Consider the following 23,664-nt stretch of genomic DNA (forward strand, 5'->3'; position numbering starts at 1 on the left):
GGCCCCTTTGCGGCGGGCAGCAAAAATGTGGCATGGCAACAGCAAATTTTAAGGGAACGTTGAATTGGCTCAGAAGGCACGCAGACTTATAGCAAAAGAGGGTAGATTCCATGTGTGCGAATGTAGAGGACAGACAAAGTAAGGGAAGCATAAATATATATATAGTACGAAGATATACATATATAAATTTATAGATATATAGCTTAAGCTGGAATGTGTTAAGGTGAGAACTCGATACGAATGCATATAGCTATACTTATGTAACAGCTGCACGCAGGGTATCATCTAGTCGGGCAACTTTGCCACTCCACGCCAGCTACTCCCGTCCCAAATACAAGTCCGTTTGCTTTTACAGCAGGTGCTTGCCCGACTGAACTTCCTTAAAGTGCCTCGGGCAGAGCACAAGTGCCGGCTTTGCGCACCTCGCCAGCTCTCTCCCCTGCACTTATTCCGCCGAGGTCATTGAACTCTGACCCTGTAGCAAATGCCGCGCTGACGCACGCTTTCAATTAGGTAAAGTGCAAGGATACGCGTCCGGGTTGAGCATGCCAAATGGGCTGCTGCAGTAAATGCTGAGCACAAATTGATTTGCCCGATAGCTCGATAATATGTTTATTGCGTATAAGCGCTGTGCACAGTGCGTGCAACATGCCCCAGAATATATGTTGCAAGTTACGATCCGAGCAGCTGTGCGGCTGTGCTGGGCGACATTTTAATCAAAATTATATTGGGCCGATTTGCCAAGCTCGTATACAGGTTGACCACACTGGGCGAAGGTTTCCTACAGACGTGACGTCGTTAAAGGCACATGTGTGCGTGTGTGTGTGTACGGGTGTGTGTGTGTGTGCCGCGACGGAAAGAGGCGAAAGCCAACTAACTGGGTCAGGGCTGCCCGCTGCGTCGTCGTCATCGTCATCGTCGGTTCCATTGACGTTTCCCAACTGCAATGCTGCACCACCCATTGCTGCACCACCAGCACCACACACCACAAAACCGCAGCCGCTCCTCGTTTCATTCTAGAAACACTTGCGGTGCATCTCAAACACACGCACACACAACAAATTGAAATAATGCTTAAAATACATTACGTATACGTCACGTACGACGCATACGTAATTGAATAAACATATAAATGTGTGCATGGGACGCCGCCGACGCCGCCGCAGCTTTGTCAATGGTTTATGGTTTATTTATACATGCATTAGTTGCACATGCCCTGCCACATGCCCTGCCACATGCCCTGCCACATGCCCTGCCACATGCCGCAGAGCACTTTATTAATAAACACCGAAACAAAAGGTGCCCGAATGAATTTTGCAAAACGAACGCGTGGCTTGCATAATCTAGCTATTGGCCAGCTCGAGTCGAATGCAATTTACGGCCCTTTGCACACGCTTATGAACGTGGCGCCTCGGCTTATAAATAGTGCCAGCGACTAATTTGAATGCACAGCAGAATCGCAAGAGGCTGCGCCGTGGCAACCTTGTCCCAGCTGAACGCGAACAATTGCAACAAAAGTGAGGCCAAAGGATGCGACACGGCCGGCAGCGGCAGCAACTATGCCAAAGGTCAAAACGGCAGCTCAAGCCACAACACACTTGACCCAAAACAAACTAACACTCGGCGCGCTGATTAATTTGCCCCTTTACCAGTAGGCTGCGACGGGGGGTGGGGGTGGGGGCGAGTCACATTAGGGGCGCCGAACCGCAGAACCTAAGCCAGCAGAGATTTCCGCTCGAGAGTTGGGCTTAACCTAAATATGGTGGCTGCAAATCACGCTGCTTTTGTACTGTGTCGTACGTATTGACCTTCTAACGGTCTATGTGTGTGTGTGTGACGTCACACGCACACACACTCACACAACTAAATGTCAGGCTAATTTTAACCCCGCGAACTGGCTTGTCACCAAAACGTAAAATAACAATAAACAGCAAGGGATTTAAGTGAAAAACTGCGAGCCCTTAAAAGTAGGCAACGGAATTTTGTGGCGGAATTGAAGCAAAGAGCGGAGTAAAAAAAGGGCAAATGATATATAGACGAGGAAACGGGTTCGAATCTTTGGCTCATGTATGGATATTGAATTGGATTTAGTTTAATAACTAATTATAATTATTAAAATAAAATTAATAATAATAGTTATCATAATGATAAGAAATTATATTCATTATCATAATGATATTTATATATTTTTTTTTTTTTGAGCTTAGGCTCCTTCCCCTCCCTTCTTCCCCTCAGGCCAATCTCAACTTGAGGCTTTCGCATAACTTGAATTACAATAATAATAAGTCCAAGCTCATTAATGAGCTGCAATCCTCCATTCGTTCGTATCTTGAGATATATCTTGCAACCTCTCAACCTGACCAGCCTCAATGTGAATCTGCTTGTGCCCTACCTGACCAACCTCAAGAAGTGTTTATTTTTTTTTTTTAATGGCAACGCAATCAACGAGCTGCAGAGCAATTGCAGCATCTCTCTCTCAACCGCAAATGCTCACAGAGACCGGCGCAGTGCACCCGCCACCTGCACACATTGCTGACGTGTCGTGAAGCACTCACAGGTTAATTACAATTATTCCGATTAATGAATATTAAGTACATACTTTAAACAGCCGGTTGCAATGTTCCTAGTGAAGAGCCGACATATTTACTCGTTTTTATGGGGAAGGGGGGCATGTGGTACAAATTGAATCTGTGTATGCAAACAAATACTTATACTATAATTCTTTAAGTGTACCTAGCTATTACGGCGTGCTTAAAAGCCGGGGCTGAATGTTTGTATATATAATCTTCTGTCTGTTGAGGTAAAGAGAAGAGAAGCACATATCTGGATCTAGGCTCGATTACAAATACATTTTGATTAAGTATGTGCATAAGTTACAGGCTCAGAGCTGCCTCCTGCAAAACATGCTTCAAGGCGTTCCATATATTATTAAGCCAGGAAATTTCTCGGCTCTAAGGAACTTTCGAGATCAACTTTGGGGTTGAAGAGTTTCGATTTACAATTGGCTTCCGCTTTGAAGCAGCCTTGGGAAAGAGGCGTAACTGCAGAGGCGCAGGCACTGGGAGTCAGCACGTACTTTGTGCATCCTTCAACTGCAGTTAAATGCCAAATGCGACAATGTGAAGCAGATGCACACATTGGGCCACATCTTTGGGGCGGGTGTGGAAGCAGGAAGGGGGGTGTGTGTGGTAAAAAGGCTGCAGCAAATTTATTATTGTCGCATAACCGGGCTAAAGTGTTAAGCAAGTGTGTGCCGGCGGAAGTGTGTGTGTGTGTCTCTGTCTGTATGTGTGTGTGTGTGTGTGTGTGTGTGTGTGTGTGTGTGTGTGTGTGTGTGACTGCGACTGCAATAACCTTGCAGCAGGCAGGTCATTGCCCGTTGCAGCTGCAGTCTGCAAATGCGGCAGAGAGCGCAGCCGCTGCGCAAAAGTGTGTGTGAGAGAGCGAGTGCGAGTGAGAGAGAGGGAGAGAGAGAGGGAGAGAGAAACTCAGTTCAATGCACGCCAACTAGGTTTAAAGGGCAGCTAGCGTGCTGAGCGGGAGGCAGAGGGGGCAGCCTGTGCTCAAATTTTTGCAGCTAGCGCCTATGACGTCATTAAAAACGGAGGTTTGGCCTTTTGCAGGCTAGCTGTGTGCGTGTGTGTGTGTGAGTATGTGTGTGTATTTGTGGAGGCTTACTTTGAGTGTATTTAAAAGTATATATAAATGTATGCCAGCAGTTACTTTCTTACTTGTGTGTGTGCTCAGAATGGGCACAAGGGCATTTAAGCCGGCCGTTGGGCTGCCTATAAGTAGATGGGTTAAATGAGCAGTGCCTAATACACACACACACACACACACACACACACACACGCACACAAGCTGACCGCAACAAATGAAGCTTCAAATGCCACATCCAAAAAAAAATATATGTATTTTTTTTGGGGCGGGGGGTCACGCGACGCCTGAGTGATTTCTCGTGTCCGGCTTGCCAGACTTGGCCGGTAGATGGCGTTATCGGCACCGTGTGGAGACAGAGCACTTAGGAGCAGGAATATAAAAAGCGCAACATACGTGTCCGACAACGGACAATGGCGTCTCGTTCACGTCCTCATCCTCGTCCACGGCCGGACAGCCAGAACAATGGGTCGCAGCAATAACACAATAACACGTTGCCACAGACGGGCGACAATTATTTTATTCTGCCCGTCAATTTGAACCTTAACCCCACCAGGTGTTACGGGCGGTGCGGCCAGCTGAAGGCTGGCCAACAACACGTGCCAGACAAATGCGCATAAGACGCAAGCAACGCAAAAGTCCAGGAACGAACCAGAAACGGGCTAATTAGAAACACAACTACACAGGGCCATTCCGGGGGGAGGTTGAGCAAGAGACAAGCCTCCCAGCCACGCCCTGAGCACAATAGAGCCAAGTGGAAAAGTACACGAAACTAACATGTGAGAAGCGAAAAAGTAATCGAAAAAATCTCTTCATACATAAAACTGATTTTACTAGATTTGCCACATAGTAAAGTAATCTCATAAGCTGGCATATAGTTAGCTGATCATAACCAAAATCAAATGGCAAATCTGCAAGACATTTTATATACACAGTTTTGTGTTAGATATCTAAGAGTAAAATGAGTTTCGTTGATTTTGCAATGTCCGTCTTGCTGTTCCCTGGTCTTGGTACAAAATGTTAAGTTTATAAGGCAAAATATAGATATCTGAAATGAAGATGAATATTTTAACATATTATTTTCACATGAATCTCGACCAAAAATTATGTCAAATTTAGATGCCAGATTGATATAGATGCCAAACCATGAACAAAAAGCCAAACTTTATGAAAATCGGTTGAGTTTTGACCGAGTTATGGGGGTGGGAAATTTCGACCTATGTCCATTAAGGATATTTGAGGGTACCATTTCAACATGAATTTCGACCAATAATTATGTTGTCAGATTTAGATGCCACATTTATTAAGAGGCTTAACCATTAACAAAAAGCCAAACTTTTTGAAAGTCGGTTGAGTTATGGCCGAGTTGTGCGGGTGGGAAATTTTGACCTATGTCTATATAGGATATTTAAGGGTAGCATTTCAACATGAATCTCGACCAAAAATGATGTTGTCAAATTTAGATGCCAGATTGATATAGATGCCAAACCATGAACAAAAAGCCAAACTTTATGAAAATCGTTTGAGTTTTGACCGAGTTATGGGGGTGGGAAATTTCGACCTATGTCCATATAGGATATTTGAGGGTAGCATTTTGACATGAATTCCGACTAAAAAATTATGTTGTCAGATTTAGATGCCACATTTATTAAGAGGCTTAACCATTAACAAAAAGCCAAACTTTTTGAAAATCGGATAAGATTTGACCAAGTTATGGGGGAGGGAAATTTCGACCTATGTCTATATAAGATATTTGAGGGTACCATTTCAACATGAATTTTGACCAAAAACAATGTTGCGAGATTTAGATGCCACATTTATTTAGAGGCTTAACCATTAACAAAAAGCCAAACTTTTTGAAAATCTGATGAGATTTGACCGAGTTATGGGGGTGGGAAATTTTGACCTATGTCTATATGGCATATTGAGGGTACCATTTTCACATGAATTCCGACTAAAAAATTATGTTGTCAGATTTAGACGCCAGATTGATCTAGATGCCAAACCATTAACAAAAAGCCAAACTTTATGAAAATCGGATAAGATTTGACCAAGTTATGGGGGAGGGAAATTTTGACATATTTCTATATAGGATATTTGAGAGTACCACTTTCACATGAATTTCGACCAGGAATAATGCTGTCAGATTGAGATGAAAAACTGATCTAGAGGCCAAGCCATGAGCAAAGAGCGAAACCTCATGAAATTCTGATGAAATTTGACGAAGTTATGGGGGTGGGAAATTTTGACCTATATCTAAATACGACACCAGAATACGAGTATGATACCAATAAAAAAAAAAAAAACATTTTCAAAGAATTACATTTTAGTCTTATCTTTTCCATGGCAAATAAGTATGATAATAGATATATAATGTAAGATATAATATAAGTAAGATATAATGAGATATAGTGAGATATATAGTAAGATATATAGTGAAATATATAATGAGATATATAGAATATAAGTAGATTGTATATTGTGTATATATTATAAATAGAAATATCAGAAGAGTCTTATCGGGTTTGTCGTTCGTGTTCATGTTTCCGGAAAGAATCATCAATCATCATCAATTGCCATAGCTCAATTATCAACTGGTTGCACATAGTCCACATCCTTGGGAAAGAGATAGACCTCCCGCCAATTGGAATTCTTATACTGACCACTAAATACGGGCTGCCAGTTTTGGATCAAGTGACGCGACAGCTGCTCCACGCTGGCGAATCTGTTCGGATTGCGGCGACAGGCATCGACGAAGACTTCGGCAAAGTACTGGGCCAGCTGGATGCCCGCCCTGGTGTGGGCATCGCGGCAGGCATCGTTGCGGGCAAAGAGCTGCTCGAAGGCGGCACGCTCCGGATGAAATTGACAGCCAAAGAAGGGATGAACACGATGCTCGATGAGCGTTATGAAGCGCATGCCCGCTTCCGAGGTGCGCGTGGCCAGCACATGCCAATCGGTGTCCATCTTGCTGCTCGCCAGACTCTCCTCCGTGATGCAGAACTTATGCTGATGACAGGCAAATGGCACGCTCTCCATCTGCTTGGCCTGCTCCGGCGATAGCTGGCCAAATATCCGGGATGTCGCATAGCCCGGCTCCAGTTGCAATGGCTTTGCATCGAATATATCGCCGCACTTGTCGCGCATAATTGGCGCACCAGCCGCACGTGCCGCACTTTTCAGTAGCAGCTGAAAGCCGAGACAAGTGCCCCATAGGGGAAAGTAGCTGCCCGCCAAGTTACGCTCCAGCGCTAGCTCATAAATATACTGAATGGACTGCACACACAAGTTTGTCAATTTTGAATCCTTTTTTACGTGCTTGTCCTCATCATCCAGATAGACAGCGCCACCGGGCAGCAGCACACCATTAACCAGTTTCATTATTTGCGCATAATAAGCACGATCACGGCCAATCCTACACAGAAATCAATTGTGCATCGAAAAACGCCAGACAATAAACATGCAAATATTATGAAACAATTAAGAGGGCTCTAGGCGGGCGTGCACGACTAGAAAATACCCTGAATCGTTCTCTACCAACACCAAATGCAGCTCACGCCTCGCGCTCCTTAGCCAAAGCACTAATAATAAAAAAATTAATAAAAAAAAAAACAAAAAAAATTGATCGCCTTTTTGCGGTTTCGAACTCGAAACTAACTTCAACTAACCGAACTAATTGCCACCGCCTCATACCCATGCTCCAGAGAAGCGAGACTCAACGAAAGACGACTGAATTAACACAATTATTACTGTGTGTATGCATGTGTGTGTATGTGTGCACATATATACAGAAATTATTACTCTTTGCACTAGCTGCCCCAAACACGTGGCCTGCCAACATACTTTTTCTTTAACAACTTCTGTGTTTCTTCACCGATCCTGATGAAATTTTCAGCAATAGATCGTATTATGCTACAGAATATTCGTATAATCTCACAAAGATATCGGCATTTAAATTGTGGCTTTAATTGCTCTATTTTAAATTGCTTTATCGATTGCTTGGAAACTTGGCAAGTTATCGATTATCGGAAAAACAGACAGACGGACAGACGGTCAGACGGACGGATTGACAGATATACATTACTATTGACTCAGCTATTGATGCTGATCAGGAATGTATATATACTTTAAGAGATAGGAGACCCTTTCGTCTATCTATTACATACAGTTGATCAAAAACATTATACCCTTTCTACCCATTTCAATGGGTATAAAAACAATTTCGCAGATGCAATTGGGTTCGCATAGAAAGTGATGGGCATTTTGCCAGCTGCATTGCAAATCTGAACAATCCCGTACCCCCATGCTCCATCCCACTAACATTCGTGCCATACAGTTCAAGGTAACATAAACATTGTTGCCTGTTAATTTTTTGCGTGCACTCACCAAATAGGTATGACCAATGCGCCCGATGCCTCCAGATGCCTGATATAGGAGGCCGGCAAATAACTCTGCCAATGGCCAGGGTCATAATGTGCGTTCAGCGATTGAGCCAAATCCATACACATGACGCCGATAATGGGCGAATGCTCTTCCAACTGCCCCAACCGATCGCCCTGCCCCAGCCCCTCTTCCTGCCTTTGCCCCAGCCCCAGCCCCAGCACATTTAGCTGCCGCTGCGGCTCTTTGCTCGGCTTATCATTTTCATGCATTTCCATTTTTGCAATAGAATAAAATCGATTTTAAAATGCGGGTACGTGATATTTTATAATAATAATTTGCCGTATAATAACGTGCGTGTTTTGTTTTCAAATCTTTTATCGAATGTGACAGTGATACAAAAATGATTCATAAAGCCAGGTTTATTAAAACGATTCCCTTCTAAGATTTTTATATACTAACGTTTAAGGTCACAAGACCTCATCTAAGAACGTTTAAAAACGCAAGCTTATACCCTGTTTTTAACTCACATTTTCAACACTTCACTGAAAGATACCCTGTTTAAAGCTCTTAAGTTTCGCTATTTGATTTGACAGACATTTGTTCGGCAGACAGTTATGTTCGGCACGGCGCAAAAATGCATTTTTACCACTGATTCTTGGGCATTGATCTGATCTGGGCACAAATACAATACTGAGTCATCATGTTCGTCTGTCTGTCCGGGCTCAGCGGCTCCAAAGGTTGGTGAAAACTACACAACAGGAAGTCGGTGCGCGAGATATACAGATATGTATACATATTCTAATATATATTCGAAGTCGTTAACTCACCAAATGGGAACGACCGACGCTCCCGCCGCCTCCACACATTTGGGATAGGAGGCTGCCAGATAACTGCAATAATATAAAACGACACAGATATATAGAATAACATTCGCAATCGTATATATCAAATAACCTTGTTTCCTTATCGGAGCCTGTGTGCAGGCCACAAAGAAAGGACAAAGATTGTGCCATATCCATGCACATCACCCCCACGCAGGGTTGGCCCCTGTTCGATCTGAGCTCGTCCGCACTGGCTGACATGCTGCCAAAAACTAAACTGCGCTGCTGCAGTCTCAAGCATTCTACTCTCATTCTACAAATACATACACACACACACACACACACACAACGGCACACACGCACACAAACACACGCACTAAGAAAAGAAGAGGTGTCCAAAGAGTTTTCGATCCGAGAATCTACATCATAATTGTGATATTCCTAGCTTTTATAAGGTCCGAAATTGGCTTATAAATCGCGATTTCGAAATCGATATTTACCGAGTTTTTTAATATTATTAATTTTTATTGGGAACGATGCAAGTTATTGATAGACCTAAAGTTAACGCTAGACCTAAAACCAGATGTTTTCACAAGCCCATCATACCCTTTTTACCTCAATAAGTTCAGGTATATATTTTTTTGCCGAGAGAAATTCAAAAATGTAGAGCATATTTTTAGGGGGGTCTTTTAAAGAATAAAGCTGTATATAATAGAGAATTTTAAAATATTGTACTGTGGATTCCTTAAAAGAAAGAAACCTTATTGGGTTCAACTTATATCTTATAAAGGAAGACTTTAAAGTTGAATATTCAGGGAATATAATTGCAATATTTCAGATTAAATATGACAGAGAAAAAAAGAGCGATTTGTGGGCCAACGAGTCACGAATAAAATGGGCTTAAAACTGATCGATCGAAAAATAAAAAACCTTTTTGCTAGCTTTTTTTCACAAGAAGAAGAGGGGAGAATTTTCGCTGATTTTGGTAGAGATAAGTTAATGATAATAACAATTAATTAACCAAAATAAATGCATTAAAAAAATCAATTTTCAACTGATTGTTCATATAGTACTTATATATAGTAGATATTTATATGATACTAGCGGGTATAACCCGGCCTTACCCGTGGCACGTATGTTATAAAATCAAAAAAGCTTTGAAAATGATTTTAAAACTGATCGGTCGGGATTCAAACAACTTTTATGCAAATCGGAAAACTCTTAAAATTCACCAAAAAAATCTTTGAAATGCATTTTCCACCGAAGGAGCTTAGATTTTGCGAGAAATGTGAAACACGTCTCTAATGATCTTTCTTATAGATATTTGGAAATAAATTTGAACACAAAACGTCATCCACCAAATCTTCGACCCCCATTTGCACCAAGGAGGGATGGATTTTTCAAAAAGTATGAGACAACCCTCAAATGAATTTGAATATAGATCTTTGAAAATGAGTTTGGGGCCGATCGGATGGTAAACAAAAAACTTTCATACAACCGTTTTCCGCCAATTTACCACTGTTGCGGGTGGAATTTTCCAAATCGTCGAAATACGTATTCATTAAGTTCTTATGTAGAGCTTTGAAAATAAGTTTGAAGCAAATCGGAAACAACTTAAAACTTCGCACAAAAAATCTTTAAATCGCATTCCCCACGAAGAAGTTTGAATTCTGCGAAAAGTGTGAAACACGTCTCAAATGATTTTTCTAATAGATCTCAGGAAATGAATTTGAGTGCGAAACGTCACCCACCAAATCTTTGACCTCCATTTCCACCAAGGAGGAATGGATTTTTCAAAAAGTGTGAAACACCCCTTAAATGAATTTAAACATAGATATTTAAACATGAATTTGGGGCCGATCGGATGGTAAACAAAAAACTTTCATACAACCTTTTTCCGCCAATTTACCACTGTTGCGGGTGGAATTTCCAAAATCGCTGAAATACGTATTCATTAAGTTCTTATGTAGAGCTTTGAGAATAAGTTTGAACCCAATCGGACACAACTTAAAACGCCGCCCAAAAAATCTTTAAATCGCATTCCCCGCGAAGAAGTTTGAATTCTGCGAAAAGTGAGAAACACGTCTCAAATGATTTTTCATATAGCTCACTGTAAATGAATTTGAGCGCGAAACGTCACCCACCAAATCTTTGACCTCCATTTCCACCAAGGAGGAATGGGTTTTCCGAAAAGTGCGAAACACCCCTCAAATGAATTTGAACAAAGATCTTTGAAAATAAGTTTGGGGCCGATCGGATGGTAAACAAAAAAGTTACATACAAACGTTTTTCGCGATTTTTCCACACTTGCGAGAGGAATTTCCCGAAACCCCGTCTTAACGTGCACCTACATTACATAAGGTAATAACAGTGAAAATTTCAGCTTCCTAGCTCTTACGGTTTGGGCTGTGCGTTGATCACCAATCAGTCAGTCAGTCAGTCAGTCAGTCAGTCAGTCAGTCAGTCAGGACAAACAGTTTTATATATAGAGATTTATGTATTTAGAGTCTGGAAATATTTAGTAAGATAATAACTTAAAAACTGGAAGATCAGTTTACCACATCCGACAATTATTAGTCTCAAATCGTATGAACATCTTTTTGCTATATCATAAACCTCTATAAGAATCGGCCAAAAAATGAGTGAGAAACATTTCTATTTTTAGCGCTTCTTTCACCAAACCCGTTTTCCAATTCGATTCACATGTTTGCAAGCCCCTAAGCCTCAAGGCTATTTTATCTTGTGGCGCCGAATGTCAGTTAATGACTGATAAACAAGTTAAAAATAAATTTGAAAAAAAAAGCTATTGTTTATTTTTGACTGATAAACAAGAAGTTAAAAATAAATTTGAAAAAAAAGCTATTCTTCATTTATATATACATTTTATGCATACACATGTATACCACAAATAAGAACTAGAAACTTTTAATCTTAACTAAGCGCCATTATCACAAAGAACACTCTGAAAGCTAATGCGACACCAAGGCCAAATCCAAGAGACCACGATGCGACACCGTTGTCGCCATTGTCATTGGGATAGACGGGATAAGGGCCATCATCATCATCGTCGTCACCGGCTATATCCGGATCCTCAAACAGATATTGCTGCACATAGCCGGAGCCCAGCACTGAAGTATATTCAGGCTTATAGTTATAGATGAGGGAAAGCGCCTGATCTGTGGCATTGTCATAGCTATGCGGATTCCGACGCGCCTCGTTGATGAAAAAGTCGGCAAAATACTGTGCACTCTGCACGGCCGATGAGGAGTGCGGCACATCCTTGCTGACAAACTCATAGAGCGCTTTCTCCGGATGAAACTGTACGCCATAGAATGGATAGCTCAAGTGCTCAATGGTGGACACAAACTCAATGCCATTCACGTCATGATTTAGGGACATAATGCGCCAAGAGTTAACCAGAGCTGGCACCGAAAAGCTCAGCTCCGTGTAGCAATAGCGATGATAGTTATAGGTAACATTCTCCTGAGACAGCTTCGAAATGATCTCCTCGCTGGCCCCGCCAAACAGGCGACTCTCATTGTAGTCTATTAAAGAGTTGAAATACGAAATACATTAACATCCAAGGCGCTCTTTCGTTACGGAAATGGGATATACGATGTAAATGAGCGATATATGCTCTACTTCCATATAGCCTATTTCCTTTATCAGGCTAGCTCCTCCTTACCCTGCTTCATCTCCAAGGGCAGGGCCATGTTAATGGCCTGACAATCGCTGCGCGTCTCCGTGCCATTGGCCATTTTAAGCACCAGCAGTTCCATTCCCAGACATGTGCCCCAAACGGGAAAGTAGGTGCCATTATCGTTGAGCTCCCTGGCAATCGCTATCAAATGCTCGCCGGCATCTCCATAGCCATTCGTCTCATTAAAAAAGGTTGCGCCGCCGGGCAGCAGTAGACTACATGAGGAAATGCACGTATAATTAACAGAGTTAACAAACGCAGCTCGCCCGCAACAACATACCCGTTGATCTTCTGCAGCAGCTCCTCGTAGTAGCTGCGATTGTGTCCGATTCTATTTGTGAACAGGTGCAACAAATTATTCAAAGCCAAAACTGCTGGTCATTGTGAAGAACGCTTGAGACAAGCGCAATCTCGCTTTATCAAACACTGGATTTAGTGCACCTGTCTCCGCTGATAAGCATAACTCACCCGATGGGCACCACCCGACCGCCGGCGCCCTCCACGAACTTGACATACGAGGCGGCAATGTAGCTGGTCGCATTGAAATGCTTGGATATTAAACCATCCTGGTAGATCTCTTGGGCCAGCACGCCAATGATGGGCGATATCGTGCCGTTGACATCGGCCAGAGCAGGTGCCACCAGCGGCAGCAGCAGCAGGCACAGGCGCAGGCAGAGCGTGTGCATCCTCTTGAACATTTGATCAGTTTGTTGTTATTACTTGGACTAGTTCGCGGTTGTGCGCGCGGCTCAGTCGATGAACTAAGTAGCACTGACATTGCGAAACAAGAAGCGTTTTCAATTTAAATTCAATTTGCACTAGAAATATTTGCCAAATGACTCGCGCGAGTGTGTGTGTCTAAGTGTGTGTGTGTGTGTGTGTAGCGACAGGTGTAAGTGAAAATTACGAGAGTGTGTGCGGGTGTGAACTCGTTGGAGGGCGCACAGTTAGCTGATTATAATATTATCACCAAGCGCAACGATTTGTCACTGCCCACGGTACAGGGTGCACGATACGGGGAATTTTATCTGTTTTTTTGGCCAATGAGTTAAGTTCCTCTCGCTCACCGCCCCCCCCCCTTTCCCCCCTCGTGTGCTTAAAGTCCCCTGACCGAACAGGCTGGCCAGCAAAAACTAGTTGGGGCGCTTTTTCAGATAACCGCCCATAACCACCTTACAACTGCGAGTCATTACTTCAACAATAATTAAGCAGCAAGCGTATCGGCAGGTGCAATCACATGCCAACTTTAATCACATTACATTTTTTCGCTTGAATCGATCGTTGTTTTAAAGCAGGCAAATATGAAGGTCTTTGCCGGTGATGCCAGCCGTTTCAGTTTTGGGGCCCGCCGTGGCCAGTGGCCACCTTTGCTTTGCTTTGCTTTGCTTTGCTCTGCTTCTTGCTGTTGGTTGCCTATCGATTGAACGATCGACTAATCGATTTGCATAATTATGCTCAGCTGGACATCAGCTGTTGTTGTTTCTTTTTAATGCTGCTTTGTATGCTCTGCAAATATTTCATTTCCACAAGCGTTTGCTTAACTGCCGCCAAATCGTTTGCCTCGAATTGTGCCGTTAGTTTTTGTGCCTTTGCCTCCTGCTCCTGGCTTAACTGCGCACTTAGCTTGTCCAACGCGTCGCTGTCTGCCGCCTCCTCCACCTCCTCGTTGCGCTCCATCATGGCCATCAGAAAGGTCGCGTTAAGCGCGCTATTGTCCTGCGGCATCTGCTCGCCCTCAAGCTGCAGCATATACTGGCCGCGCTCCAATGGCACCGACAGCGTTTTGTATGCCTTGTTGACCAGCGAACTCCAGTCCGCGGAGTTGGTTTGCTCACGGGTAGTCCTACGGGTTAGGTGGCCCATTAATGGCAATTAGGGCGTCAACAATATACGAATCCGGTTACTCACTTGTTGCTGTATTTATCGGGATGCACTTGCGCCTGCAGCTGCCGGAAGCGCTGCGTCAGCTCCGGGGTTTGCAGCGAAAACTTGACGGGAAAATTCAGCAGCTTGAAGTAGTTCTAATGGGTTGGCGTTGGGAGTTGGTACAATTAAATATGCATGCCCGTGAGTTGGCGCAATTACTTGCCGTGCTATTATCCACATCCTGAAGGCAGCCACATTCCGCGCATATCATGTGCTCGCCCAGCTTTTGGCAATTCCAGCAGGCCGATGACGCATGTCGCGCACATGTCGGCAGACTATAAGTTCCAGCATGCGTTTTGAACGTTTTTGCATAACTTAATCCACTAAAACCAGTTCGGCAAATGGCAAACGTGCGCCGCATTTTGCGATAAATAATAAAATGCAAAGCTCTTATCAATTACACAAGCGCACAAAAACAATAAACAGCTGGCCTGCTGTGCACGACGATCTGGCAACGCTGCGACCCAGTTAACAGTTTTTACCCATATTCAATTCAACAATCAAAATAAACTTTGGTATTTAATACAAGCGCGAAAAAGCAATTGTCAACGATTTTTTATATATTCACATATATATATAAATATTTGTAAATAAAAAAAAAATACGCAACACTCAAATTGTGCTTGCTGCTCCAGGTGAGGCTCGAACTCACAACCCCGGCATTGCTCATACACAGTTACTGATTATAAGTACCGTGCGCTAACCAATTGCGCCACTGGAGCCTTCGGAAAAAAATTTGCTAAATGCCCGTTTTGAATTTAGAACACAGTTCCTGTCCTTCCCGCAACCCCTTTCGATTTAAGTCGAACTCAATTTCTAGATTAAACAAAAAATATATATTATTTAATCGGCTAGGACTAGACGAAATGTTTGTTCTAAATAAACCCAGGACACAAAACGCATATTTCTAAGTACATACATGAGTAGCAATTATATTTTATTATTATTTTTTTTATGTGTATAGTACTTTAAGGCTTACAAAACTAAAATTTGCAGTTCTTAGATCGAGTCTTTTCTGTAGGCTCTGTAGTTGTTCATCTCGGTGGGAAATGTCTTGTACAATTCCAGCAGCAGATTCGCTTTGAACTTTTTCAAGCTCTCGATTTTGCCCTTCACCTCCTCATTCTTGGCCAGCGCCTTTTCCACACAGTCCTTTGTGTACAGCTGGGGGTTTTTGTCCTGGTCAATGTAGTCGAAGAACACCTCAAAGGGCACATATACATCCTGCACCTGTGGCCGCAATTTGTCAATTTCCTGCAGGCCGGTGACCAAGCTGTTGCTGTATTTTACCAAATTCAAAAAGGTATTAAAAGCAACATCTAGGCAAATCGCGAAATTTCCTTACATTTTCTGATTCAGTACGTTTTGACCCTGTGGCTGAAAATCGCTCACAATTATGCGTATTTGCCGCACGTTCTCGATGAACATTTCCAGTTGCGTTTCCAAATTTTCCAGTGGCGAAGTCATTTCGCATCAATATTTAAACAATTTATAAAAACTTATACGCAATTTATTAAATTTTTCTTGCACGAATTAAATTTTTGGTCTGCACAGCTGTTTGTTTATATCTGTGTCTGCTTCTTCTTTTAAGTGCACCATTCACCGTGTTCAATGCAATATATCGATATTTGCCGCAGCGCTACTATCGATATATTAGTTAGTCTTGTCAAAGTGAGACGATTGTATCGATACACTGCCTACCGGAGAACAGCGAAGTTTGTGGTTATTTATTTTTTTATAATAAATAACTTTTTATATATATAAATTTAAATACATTAAATTTAAAAATATGTCGGATGGAGATTTGGATGAATTGCGCGCAAAGCGTATGGCACAATTTGTAAGTAGAAAACAATGTGCTAAGCAAACGCCGCTCGCTGCCGAATGCCAAAAATAGACACAAAAAATTTAAATAAAATAAAATAAAAATAAATGATGAGCTTGTGATGCTGCATAAAGCGTAAACCATAAGACACAATGCTATGCAAACAGCTTTTGCTGGCTTTTAGCAATGCATGACTCATTATTGTTGTTATTGTGGCGGCATACCCACGGCACACCTGTGAGGGAAAGGGTATGCGCTAATCGATATACCCTATAATTGTTCATGCAGGGCGGCGGCGGCGGCAGCGATGCCGAAAAACAACAGGCCCAACAGGAGCAGATGCGCGCTCAGGAGGAAATGAAGCACTCAATTCTCTCCCAAGTGCTCGACCAACAGGCACGTGCACGCCGTAAGTAAACCGACGGCAGCCACTGTACAGTCAAGCCACACTAACGTCAACCTCTTGCAGTCAACACACTGAAAGTGAGCAAACCGGACAAGGCGCAAATGTTTGAGAACATGGTCATACGCATGGCCCAAATGGGCCAGGTGCGCGGCAAACTGGACGACGCCCAATTCGTGAGCATCCTGGAGAGCGTCAACGCACAAATGCCACAGAGTAAATCCACCGTCAAGTACGATCGTCGCCGTGCGGCCATAGACAGCGATGACGACGAGGACTATGGCTGCTGATTTATCTGGCTGGGATCTACAATCAACTAAAACCTAACTTAAGTTTTCCGTGTACACAACCGAATAGAAGTCGAAACAAACGTGCTTTACAGATTCTACTAAATTATCAACTAATGTTTATTAAACAATATATCGACTTGTCTCAGGATGTGGGATGTCTATAGGTTTCTATCAGAGAGATATTGGATGCAGTTGAACTGATGAGTTTGGTAAGGAAGTCTTGGAAATCGAAGAGTTATTCATAAAAGCAGAAAACTATTCAATCATTAGCTTCTAATAGAGTTATATACTATAGAAATTCGACTTCAAATTAGTTACTCCTCATAATAAAACATCTAGTTACTAAGCTTTACAAAATGTCTTGAAATTCTAAAGAGCTTTACATGTAATTTTGCCAATTGTCTTCCGATATTGATCAAATTTCGCTCAGACATATGTTAGAAAAGCGAAGCTCGTTATTCTAAAATCAAAAAGTTTCTCAATTATCCATAACAGCTGTGTGATATAATGGCTCGATCCGGCTGACAAAAAGACAATACTTTGAAATGTTTTATAAAGATAAATATGAGACAGACAAGACTTATCTAGAATAATATACTTCTTGACAAAGTTATAATACTTTCAGCAAGTGTATAAAGCTACTACAAAATCTCTAAAAAATCGCGAAGTATAGGCGACATGAATACATACAAATCAAAAAAACAGACAGATGAAGAATTCGAATCGACAACGAAATCACGAATCGGAATATCTAAAAGCAAAATGTAGTTTATGTCGTTTAAATTAAGACTAGATTTTGGCTATATGCAAAAGTACATTACGAAAAGTACATTGTGAGAATCGCGCGAGAGTGAAATGAATTTCTACTCCTTCTTCTCGTGATCCTCGTCCTGCTCCTCCTCGGTGACCAGACAGTCGCCACAGAAAATGGAGTACATGATCAGCGATAGAAAGCCCAGCGGCAGGCCAAAGATGACGGTCATTAGCACGGGATTGCCGCGCCACATCTCGCGCAGGGAGCGCTTCAGCTCGAAGAGCGCCCGATTGCAGCGCACAAAATAGGTGTCGCCGCCGTAGACTGTGGCGCTCTCATTGCTGATGGACTCGAGGAACAGGTGCAGAGCCTGCGGCGTCATCTGCAGCGGATCGTCCTCGGGTATATAATGATGCTGCGTCGTCGAGTTCAACGCTATCAAATGGGGCGTGGGCAATTGGTCCAAGATAATCGAATGTGCTATCGACGGTTCGCCAATCTGAGTGGAGATATTTAAAGCAGTTGAAAACGAATTGTGTTACGGATTGTGTTAGGGATGTGCTCACCCAGCCGAACTGGAATTTATCATGATAGCGCGGACGATGCTTGCGTATGACGCCCTCAACCATGTCACGGAACTCCAGCTCATGTGTGGCTATCTGGCTGAGTTTGTCCTCCGTGACGACGGCGAGCACCAAGAACTTTTTGGTCTTGAGCAGCTGATGGATATTGAAACGCGTCACCTTCGGAAAGAGCGTAAATCGCTCCACATTGACCCACTGGAAAATGGTTTCATTGACATCGTTCGGATCCATTTCGTGCGCCACATGACCGTGCGGATAGAAATGATGCTGTTCCTCCTTGTAGACAATCACCGCGGGCAATTGCTCAAAGTCGAAATGCTGTGCGGCAATATCCTCGCTGGTCGCATAGAAGAAACCGTGCTCCTGATAGCCCTCGGCGGCGGCATAGTATGTGTCCCACACAATGCCCTGCTGCGGCCCGACAAACATAAAGAAGATCGTGTGCGAACCCTTCAGCATATCGACGCTATCCGTGCGCGTGACCAGCTGCACGGGCGGCCCGGACATGCGCAGCGCATAGTCGACCAGCTCGTCCTTGCTGCGATCCCCATTGTAAACGAACTCCATGTTGCCCTTGATGAACATGATGGTCGGATAGCCGCGCACCTTGAATTCTCTGGCTGCCGCCGGATATTTGGTGCAATCCAGCCTGCCCACACGCACGTTGGTCGCGTGCAGAGCCTGCGCGATGAGCGCAAAGATCGGCTCCGTTTTCTTGCAATAGCCGCACCAAGGGGCATAGAACATGACTAGCCATTGGCCCTCGTGGCGTACATCGATGAAGCGATCGCTCAGCTCCAGGACACGCGAGGATATGGCCGGTGTGCCGAGCACCAGCAGAAACAACAATGCCAGACACAAGCTCCAGAATGATGCGGACATTTTGCTGCTGCTGCTGTTGTTGTTGATGTTGTTGCTGCTGTTACTGCTGTGCAATTAGTGTTATTGCATAATTTCGTACGTTTATTTACACTTGGCACATTGTCATCAATATAATTAAATTAGCAAATCGTAAATTTTTTCTAAAAACCACAAAAAGCCACCCCCATATTCTATTGTTTAGTTCAATTGTGAGCTAGTTTAATTGTGAATTGCTGCAAATATCGATTGCAATTGATATTGTGAATGGTCCAGCACTGGTTTAAGAATAATTAACAACTTCGCTCGTGCTATATTCATTTAAATATGGCAAAGTGTCATAATTGTATTTTAAAACACAAAAATTTAAATCATCGCACAATTAGTCAGTTAAATGTGAACTAGTTTAACTGCATTGTGACCCACTGTGCATATCGATAGCAATAACTATCGTTTGCCCGCGCTGTGAACGGCATTGTTTACATCGTGATTGACGCAGTCTGGCAACGCCAATAGCAGCAAGTACCACAACGCGCTCGACGCACGTGCGAATGTGTATTTTTTTAAAGTAAAACTAAAATATCAACGAGTTTTACAATGAAAGCAGACGTGCCCGATAAATCCGGGGGCACCGCCCAAGTGCACAATGTACGCTTCTATACAATCAAGCCACGCGGCATTGTCTGTTTGGCGTACAGCAAAGTGCTCAAATGCCTCGCGCTCAGCCGGTTAGTGAAAATTTAATTTACTTATGAAATAATAATAATTAGTATTATTTGCACTTGATTCACAGCGAGGATGGCTCCATTGAGCTGTGGAACATGCACTACGCGCCATTTCTGGAACGCGTTATACAACTAACCCCCGAATCGCAGGTGGAGAGCCTGGCCTGGGCGAGCAAGCGCCTCTTCTCGGTGGATCTGACGGGCAAACTGATCGAATGGGACTTGAATACGCTGCAACCACGTCGCGAACAGTCGCCCACGGGCAATGCGCTGTGGTGCCTGGACGTGAACAGCGCCGAAACGGAGCTAGCTGTCGGTTCCGAGGAGGGACACATTAACATCATGAGTATTGAACAGGACGAGATCAACTACAAGCTGTTGTTCAGCAAGCAGGATGGACGTGTGCTCTGCTGCAAGTTCGACAAGCCGGGCAAGCGCCTGGTCACCGGCACAATGGGTGCCGTGCGCATCTGGAGCGTGGCCAAGGGCCATACACTGCACACGATGACACTGTCCGACAGGCATGTGATTGTCTATTCGCTGCAGGTGCTCAGCGACAATACGATCATTGCTGGCGATTCCGCTGGCTATGTGACCGTGTGGAATGGCGCAAATGCGACGCAGCTGGAGTCGTGCAAAGTGCTCGATCGCAATGTGTTCGCCTTGGCGGTCAACGAGGAGGAGGATCGTCTGGTGTGCAGCGGCATGAAACCACCCCTGATACGTGTCCTGAGCAAAACGCAAATCAAGCGCGAAGATTCCGTTTGCGAGCGCTGGATCAAGTTTCTGCAGCGCGAGGTGCACAGCCATTATGTCAAGGCGCTGCTGGTGATAGGCGATCGCATTGTGTCTGGCGGCCAGGATGGCCTGTTGTGCATCTCGTCCAGCACCAAGACGCGCGCCTATGTGGCCAAATATGCGCCCTATCTGCAGGGTAAATCCGCCAGCCTGGCGCCCAGCGGCAATTTACTGCTGCTGCGCTATCCGCAGAGCTTGGATCTGTGGCGCTTGGGCGTGCCACGGCCCGGCGAGCGTCAACAACTCGGCTTGGGCAGCTCGGAGCAGCTGCAGCTGGAGCATACGCCCGAGAAGCTGCTGCAGCTAAACGTTGCCGCCCACAAGTTTATACAGGCTGCGGCCATTTCGCCGGACGGCAACTGGATATGCTATTCCACGGCCCAGGAGCTGCGTCTAAGTCGAGTGCAGCGAGAGCCGCTTGGCCTGCAGCGCCTGACAACGGATTTGCCCGCCGAACTGGAGCCAGCCAGCTTTATTGGCTTCTTCAAGACACAGCCGCAGCAGCTGTGGCTCATACACGCGCCGAGTCGACAATTGCGCTGTTTTAGTCTGCAGGAGGAGGAGGAGCAGGTGAATTTCCTATACAGCCACGATTTGAGCCCTGAGATTAAGACGCCAATTAGCCTGGTGGAGGTGTCGCCGTGTGGCAAATATCTGGTGGTGGCTGCCACAAATCATTTAATTGCCGTCTGGCAGCTGCGTGGCAAAAAGGCCAAGCATCTACTCAATTTGCCGCGCTATAAGGCTGGAACCACGGCGCTGGCCATGCACGAGAGCAGTTCGCGTCTGGTCGTTGCCTATGCGGATGGACGTATTGTGGACTATGATCTCCAGGAGCGTCGCTTTGTCTGCGAGACCGCAGAGCATTTTGTGCCCAATGCGCATTTGCATAGCATTCGCGGCCTAATGCTCGATGCACAGAATCCAAACATAGTCATGGTCTATGATGAGGTGCATCTGTATGTGCTGGAGAGCCATCAGCCGGAGGACCACACGCTCCACGCGCCCCAGACAAAGGCCAAGCGGCTGAGCAAGTCCGGCAGCGATGCGCACGAGACAGCCAAACTGAAGAGCTATCGCTTGAAGGTGCGCTTCAATCGTCAGGTAAACTAAACATTGCACAAATCTAACTGAGCTCTATTAAACCCTTCCCCTTTGCTTTTCTTGCAGCATCTGTTGCAGGTGTGCCGGCTCGGCGCCAAGGAGCTGGTCACCGTAGGCGTGCAGACCAAGAATCTGCTGGCACCGCTGCCGCCGCCCTATCAGCGCAAGAAGTTCGGCGCCGCGTAAAACGACAGCCCTACAGTAGTCTCTAGTTAAGTTGTAAATGCGAAAAGATATAGAAAAACTGTTGTTCTTCATGTTAATAAACTGAGTTTTTAAGCACACGACTTGTACCATGTTGCCTATTCAGCTATTTTCTAGCTAAATTTAGCAGCTGAAACTTAGCTCGTTTTTGACATGCCCATCTCTATATATAAAACTGTTTGTCCTGACTGACTGACTGACTGACTGATTGGTGATCAACGCACAGCCAAAACCGAAAGAGATAGGAAGCTGAAATTTTCACTGTAGCTACCTTATGTGATGTAGGTGCACGTTAAGACGGGGTTTCGGGAAATTCCACCCGCAAGTGTGGAAAAATCACGAAAAACGTTCGTATGTAACTTTTTTATTTACCATCCGATCGGCCTCAAACTTATTTTCAAAGATCTTTGTTCAAATTCATTTGAGGGGTGTTTCACACTTTTAGGAAAAATCCGCTCCTCCTTGGTGGAAATGGAGGTCAAAGATTTGGTGGGTGACGTTTCGCGCTTAAATTCGTTTCCAAAGATCCATAAGAAAAATCATTTGAGACGTGTTTTACACTTTTCGCAGAATCCAAACTTTTTCGGGTGGAATGCGAAGCAAAGATTTGTTGTGCGAAGTTTTAAGTTGTGTCCGATTTGCTCCAAACTGATTTTCAAAGCTCTACATAAGAATATAATGAATACGTGTTTCAGTGATTTGGGAAATTCCACTCGCAACATTGGTTAATTGGCGGAAAACATTTGTATGTTTGTTTACCGTCCGATAAGTTTCAAAATCATTTTCAAGGCTTTTTGAGAACGTTGATTTTTAACATACTCGCCACGGGCAAGGCCGGGTTATGCCTGCTAGTAAGATATATATAAATATATACTTGATCAACAACTTAGTCTATAGCTTTGTCCGTCTGTCTGAATCATGCAAAGTTGTCTCTCAGCTGAAAAGCTATTGTCATGATACTTCTACTATCCATCTACTGTTGCAGGCAGTACAAATATCAGATTCAGCCGGATCGGACTACTAATATATATATAGCAGCCATAGGAACAATCGGTTTCAAATGAGGTTCTTGTATGGCAAACTTTTTTGTTTATTAAGATAACTTGCTTGAACTCAGCTCAAACTCAAACGGACTTATACATATGTTAACCATATATTCTCTATAGGAAAAATCGGTCGATAAATGTGTTTTGGTATGGAAAATTGTTCTGTTCCTTAAGATGTCTTCACCATTTATTAGCTTCCCTAATCTTCCTATATATTATCAACATTGAAATGCCATATCATAAATCCCTACAGGAAACATCGATCGAAAAAAATGGACAATTTTTCTGTTCTCATGTCTGTCTTCTTCAAACTCTGATCCTTGAACTCAACAGTTATGAGCTTCATCATTCTCTTCACATATCTGCAAGCCCATTATCCATATCTCTAGAAGGGAATTCAATAGCCGTTCTTTCTTGAATTCAGCTAGTTTTTAAATGTTGTCAGCACTGGCTTTGTGTGCAAAATTTGTCCAAAAATTTGTCGCTGTCCAGGTCCACAGTGGATACGGATACGGGCACGGGTCGGGTACGGATCGGGGTCGGGCGCGGGTACGGTGCACACTCGCTATATGGCAAATGTGCTGCA

At 43.9% G+C, this 23,664-nt stretch overlaps 7 protein-coding genes and 1 non-coding gene across 9 annotated transcripts; 2 read left to right on the forward strand and 6 right to left on the reverse strand.

Moving 5' to 3' along the window:
* Positions 1–6,033: 6,033 nt before the first annotated feature.
* Positions 6,034–9,137, reverse strand: l(3)72Dr (lethal (3) 72Dr). 2 transcript variants are annotated; one of them, XM_064685908.1, is made up of 3 exons: positions 8,995–9,137; positions 8,868–8,930; positions 6,034–7,072 (listed from the first exon to the last, which is right to left on the reverse strand). In XM_064685908.1, exons 1-3 carry the CDS (start codon positions 9,120–9,122, stop codon positions 6,241–6,243), a joined length of 1,023 nt encoding a protein of 340 aa, XP_064541978.1. In that variant the 5' UTR covers positions 9,123–9,137; the 3' UTR covers positions 6,034–6,240. The 2 variants fall into 2 exon arrangements, with proteins under 2 accessions (XP_064541978.1, XP_064541968.1); XM_064685898.1 differs by lacking the exons at positions 8,868–8,930; positions 8,995–9,137 and adding an exon at positions 8,044–8,410.
* A 2,511-nt stretch (positions 9,138–11,648) lies between these two features.
* On the reverse strand, positions 11,649–13,605 carry l(3)72Dp (lethal (3) 72Dp). The gene is made up of 4 exons (XM_064686914.1): positions 13,030–13,605; positions 12,842–12,892; positions 12,547–12,776; positions 11,649–12,406 (listed from the first exon to the last, which is right to left on the reverse strand). The coding sequence occupies exons 1-4, from the start codon at positions 13,257–13,259 to the stop codon at positions 11,793–11,795; spliced, it is 1,125 nt and encodes a 374-aa protein (XP_064542984.1). The 5' UTR covers positions 13,260–13,605; the 3' UTR covers positions 11,649–11,792.
* Positions 13,606–13,765: 160 nt separating this feature from the next.
* Hsc20 (iron-sulfur cluster co-chaperone protein HscB-like protein, mitochondrial) lies at positions 13,766–14,918 on the reverse strand. Its single transcript, XM_064686925.1, has 3 exons — positions 14,651–14,918; positions 14,470–14,582; positions 13,766–14,404 (listed from the first exon to the last, which is right to left on the reverse strand). The coding sequence occupies exons 1-3, from the start codon at positions 14,846–14,848 to the stop codon at positions 14,017–14,019; spliced, it is 699 nt and encodes a 232-aa protein (XP_064542995.1). The 5' UTR covers positions 14,849–14,918; the 3' UTR covers positions 13,766–14,016.
* A 196-nt stretch (positions 14,919–15,114) lies between these two features.
* On the reverse strand, positions 15,115–15,209 carry TRNAI-UAU (transfer RNA isoleucine (anticodon UAU)). Its single transcript has 2 exons — positions 15,172–15,209; positions 15,115–15,150 (listed from the first exon to the last, which is right to left on the reverse strand). It is a non-coding gene; the product is annotated as a tRNA-Ile (tRNA).
* A 182-nt stretch (positions 15,210–15,391) lies between these two features.
* Positions 15,392–16,055, reverse strand: MED10 (mediator complex subunit 10). Its single transcript, XM_064685603.1, has 2 exons — positions 15,833–16,055; positions 15,392–15,766 (listed from the first exon to the last, which is right to left on the reverse strand). Exons 1-2 carry the CDS (start codon positions 15,952–15,954, stop codon positions 15,487–15,489), a joined length of 402 nt encoding a protein of 133 aa, XP_064541673.1. The 5' UTR covers positions 15,955–16,055; the 3' UTR covers positions 15,392–15,486.
* Positions 16,056–16,167: 112 nt separating this feature from the next.
* On the forward strand, positions 16,168–17,153 carry PDCD-5 (programmed cell death 5). The gene is made up of 3 exons (XM_064685615.1): positions 16,168–16,327; positions 16,601–16,721; positions 16,782–17,153. Exons 1-3 carry the CDS (start codon positions 16,277–16,279, stop codon positions 17,003–17,005), a joined length of 396 nt encoding a protein of 131 aa, XP_064541685.1. The 5' UTR covers positions 16,168–16,276; the 3' UTR covers positions 17,006–17,153.
* A 604-nt stretch (positions 17,154–17,757) lies between these two features.
* Tmx3 (Thioredoxin-related transmembrane protein 3) lies at positions 17,758–19,417 on the reverse strand. The gene is made up of 2 exons (XM_064685592.1): positions 18,326–19,417; positions 17,758–18,258 (listed from the first exon to the last, which is right to left on the reverse strand). The coding sequence occupies exons 1-2, from the start codon at positions 19,223–19,225 to the stop codon at positions 17,869–17,871; spliced, it is 1,290 nt and encodes a 429-aa protein (XP_064541662.1). The 5' UTR covers positions 19,226–19,417; the 3' UTR covers positions 17,758–17,868.
* Positions 19,418–19,572: 155 nt separating this feature from the next.
* l(3)72Dn (UTP4 small subunit processome component l(3)72Dn) lies at positions 19,573–22,115 on the forward strand. The gene is made up of 3 exons (XM_064685579.1): positions 19,573–19,929; positions 19,995–21,828; positions 21,895–22,115. Exons 1-3 carry the CDS (start codon positions 19,799–19,801, stop codon positions 22,012–22,014), a joined length of 2,085 nt encoding a protein of 694 aa, XP_064541649.1. The 5' UTR covers positions 19,573–19,798; the 3' UTR covers positions 22,015–22,115.
* Positions 22,116–23,664: the final 1,549 nt, after the last annotated feature.

Source organism: Drosophila montana, unplaced genomic scaffold (assembly GCF_035044405.1).
Source record: "Drosophila montana isolate Dmon_TW-CO22-7 unplaced genomic scaffold, ASM3504440v1 contig_1455_1, whole genome shotgun sequence".
NCBI lineage: Eukaryota > Metazoa > Arthropoda > Insecta > Diptera > Drosophilidae > Drosophila > Drosophila montana.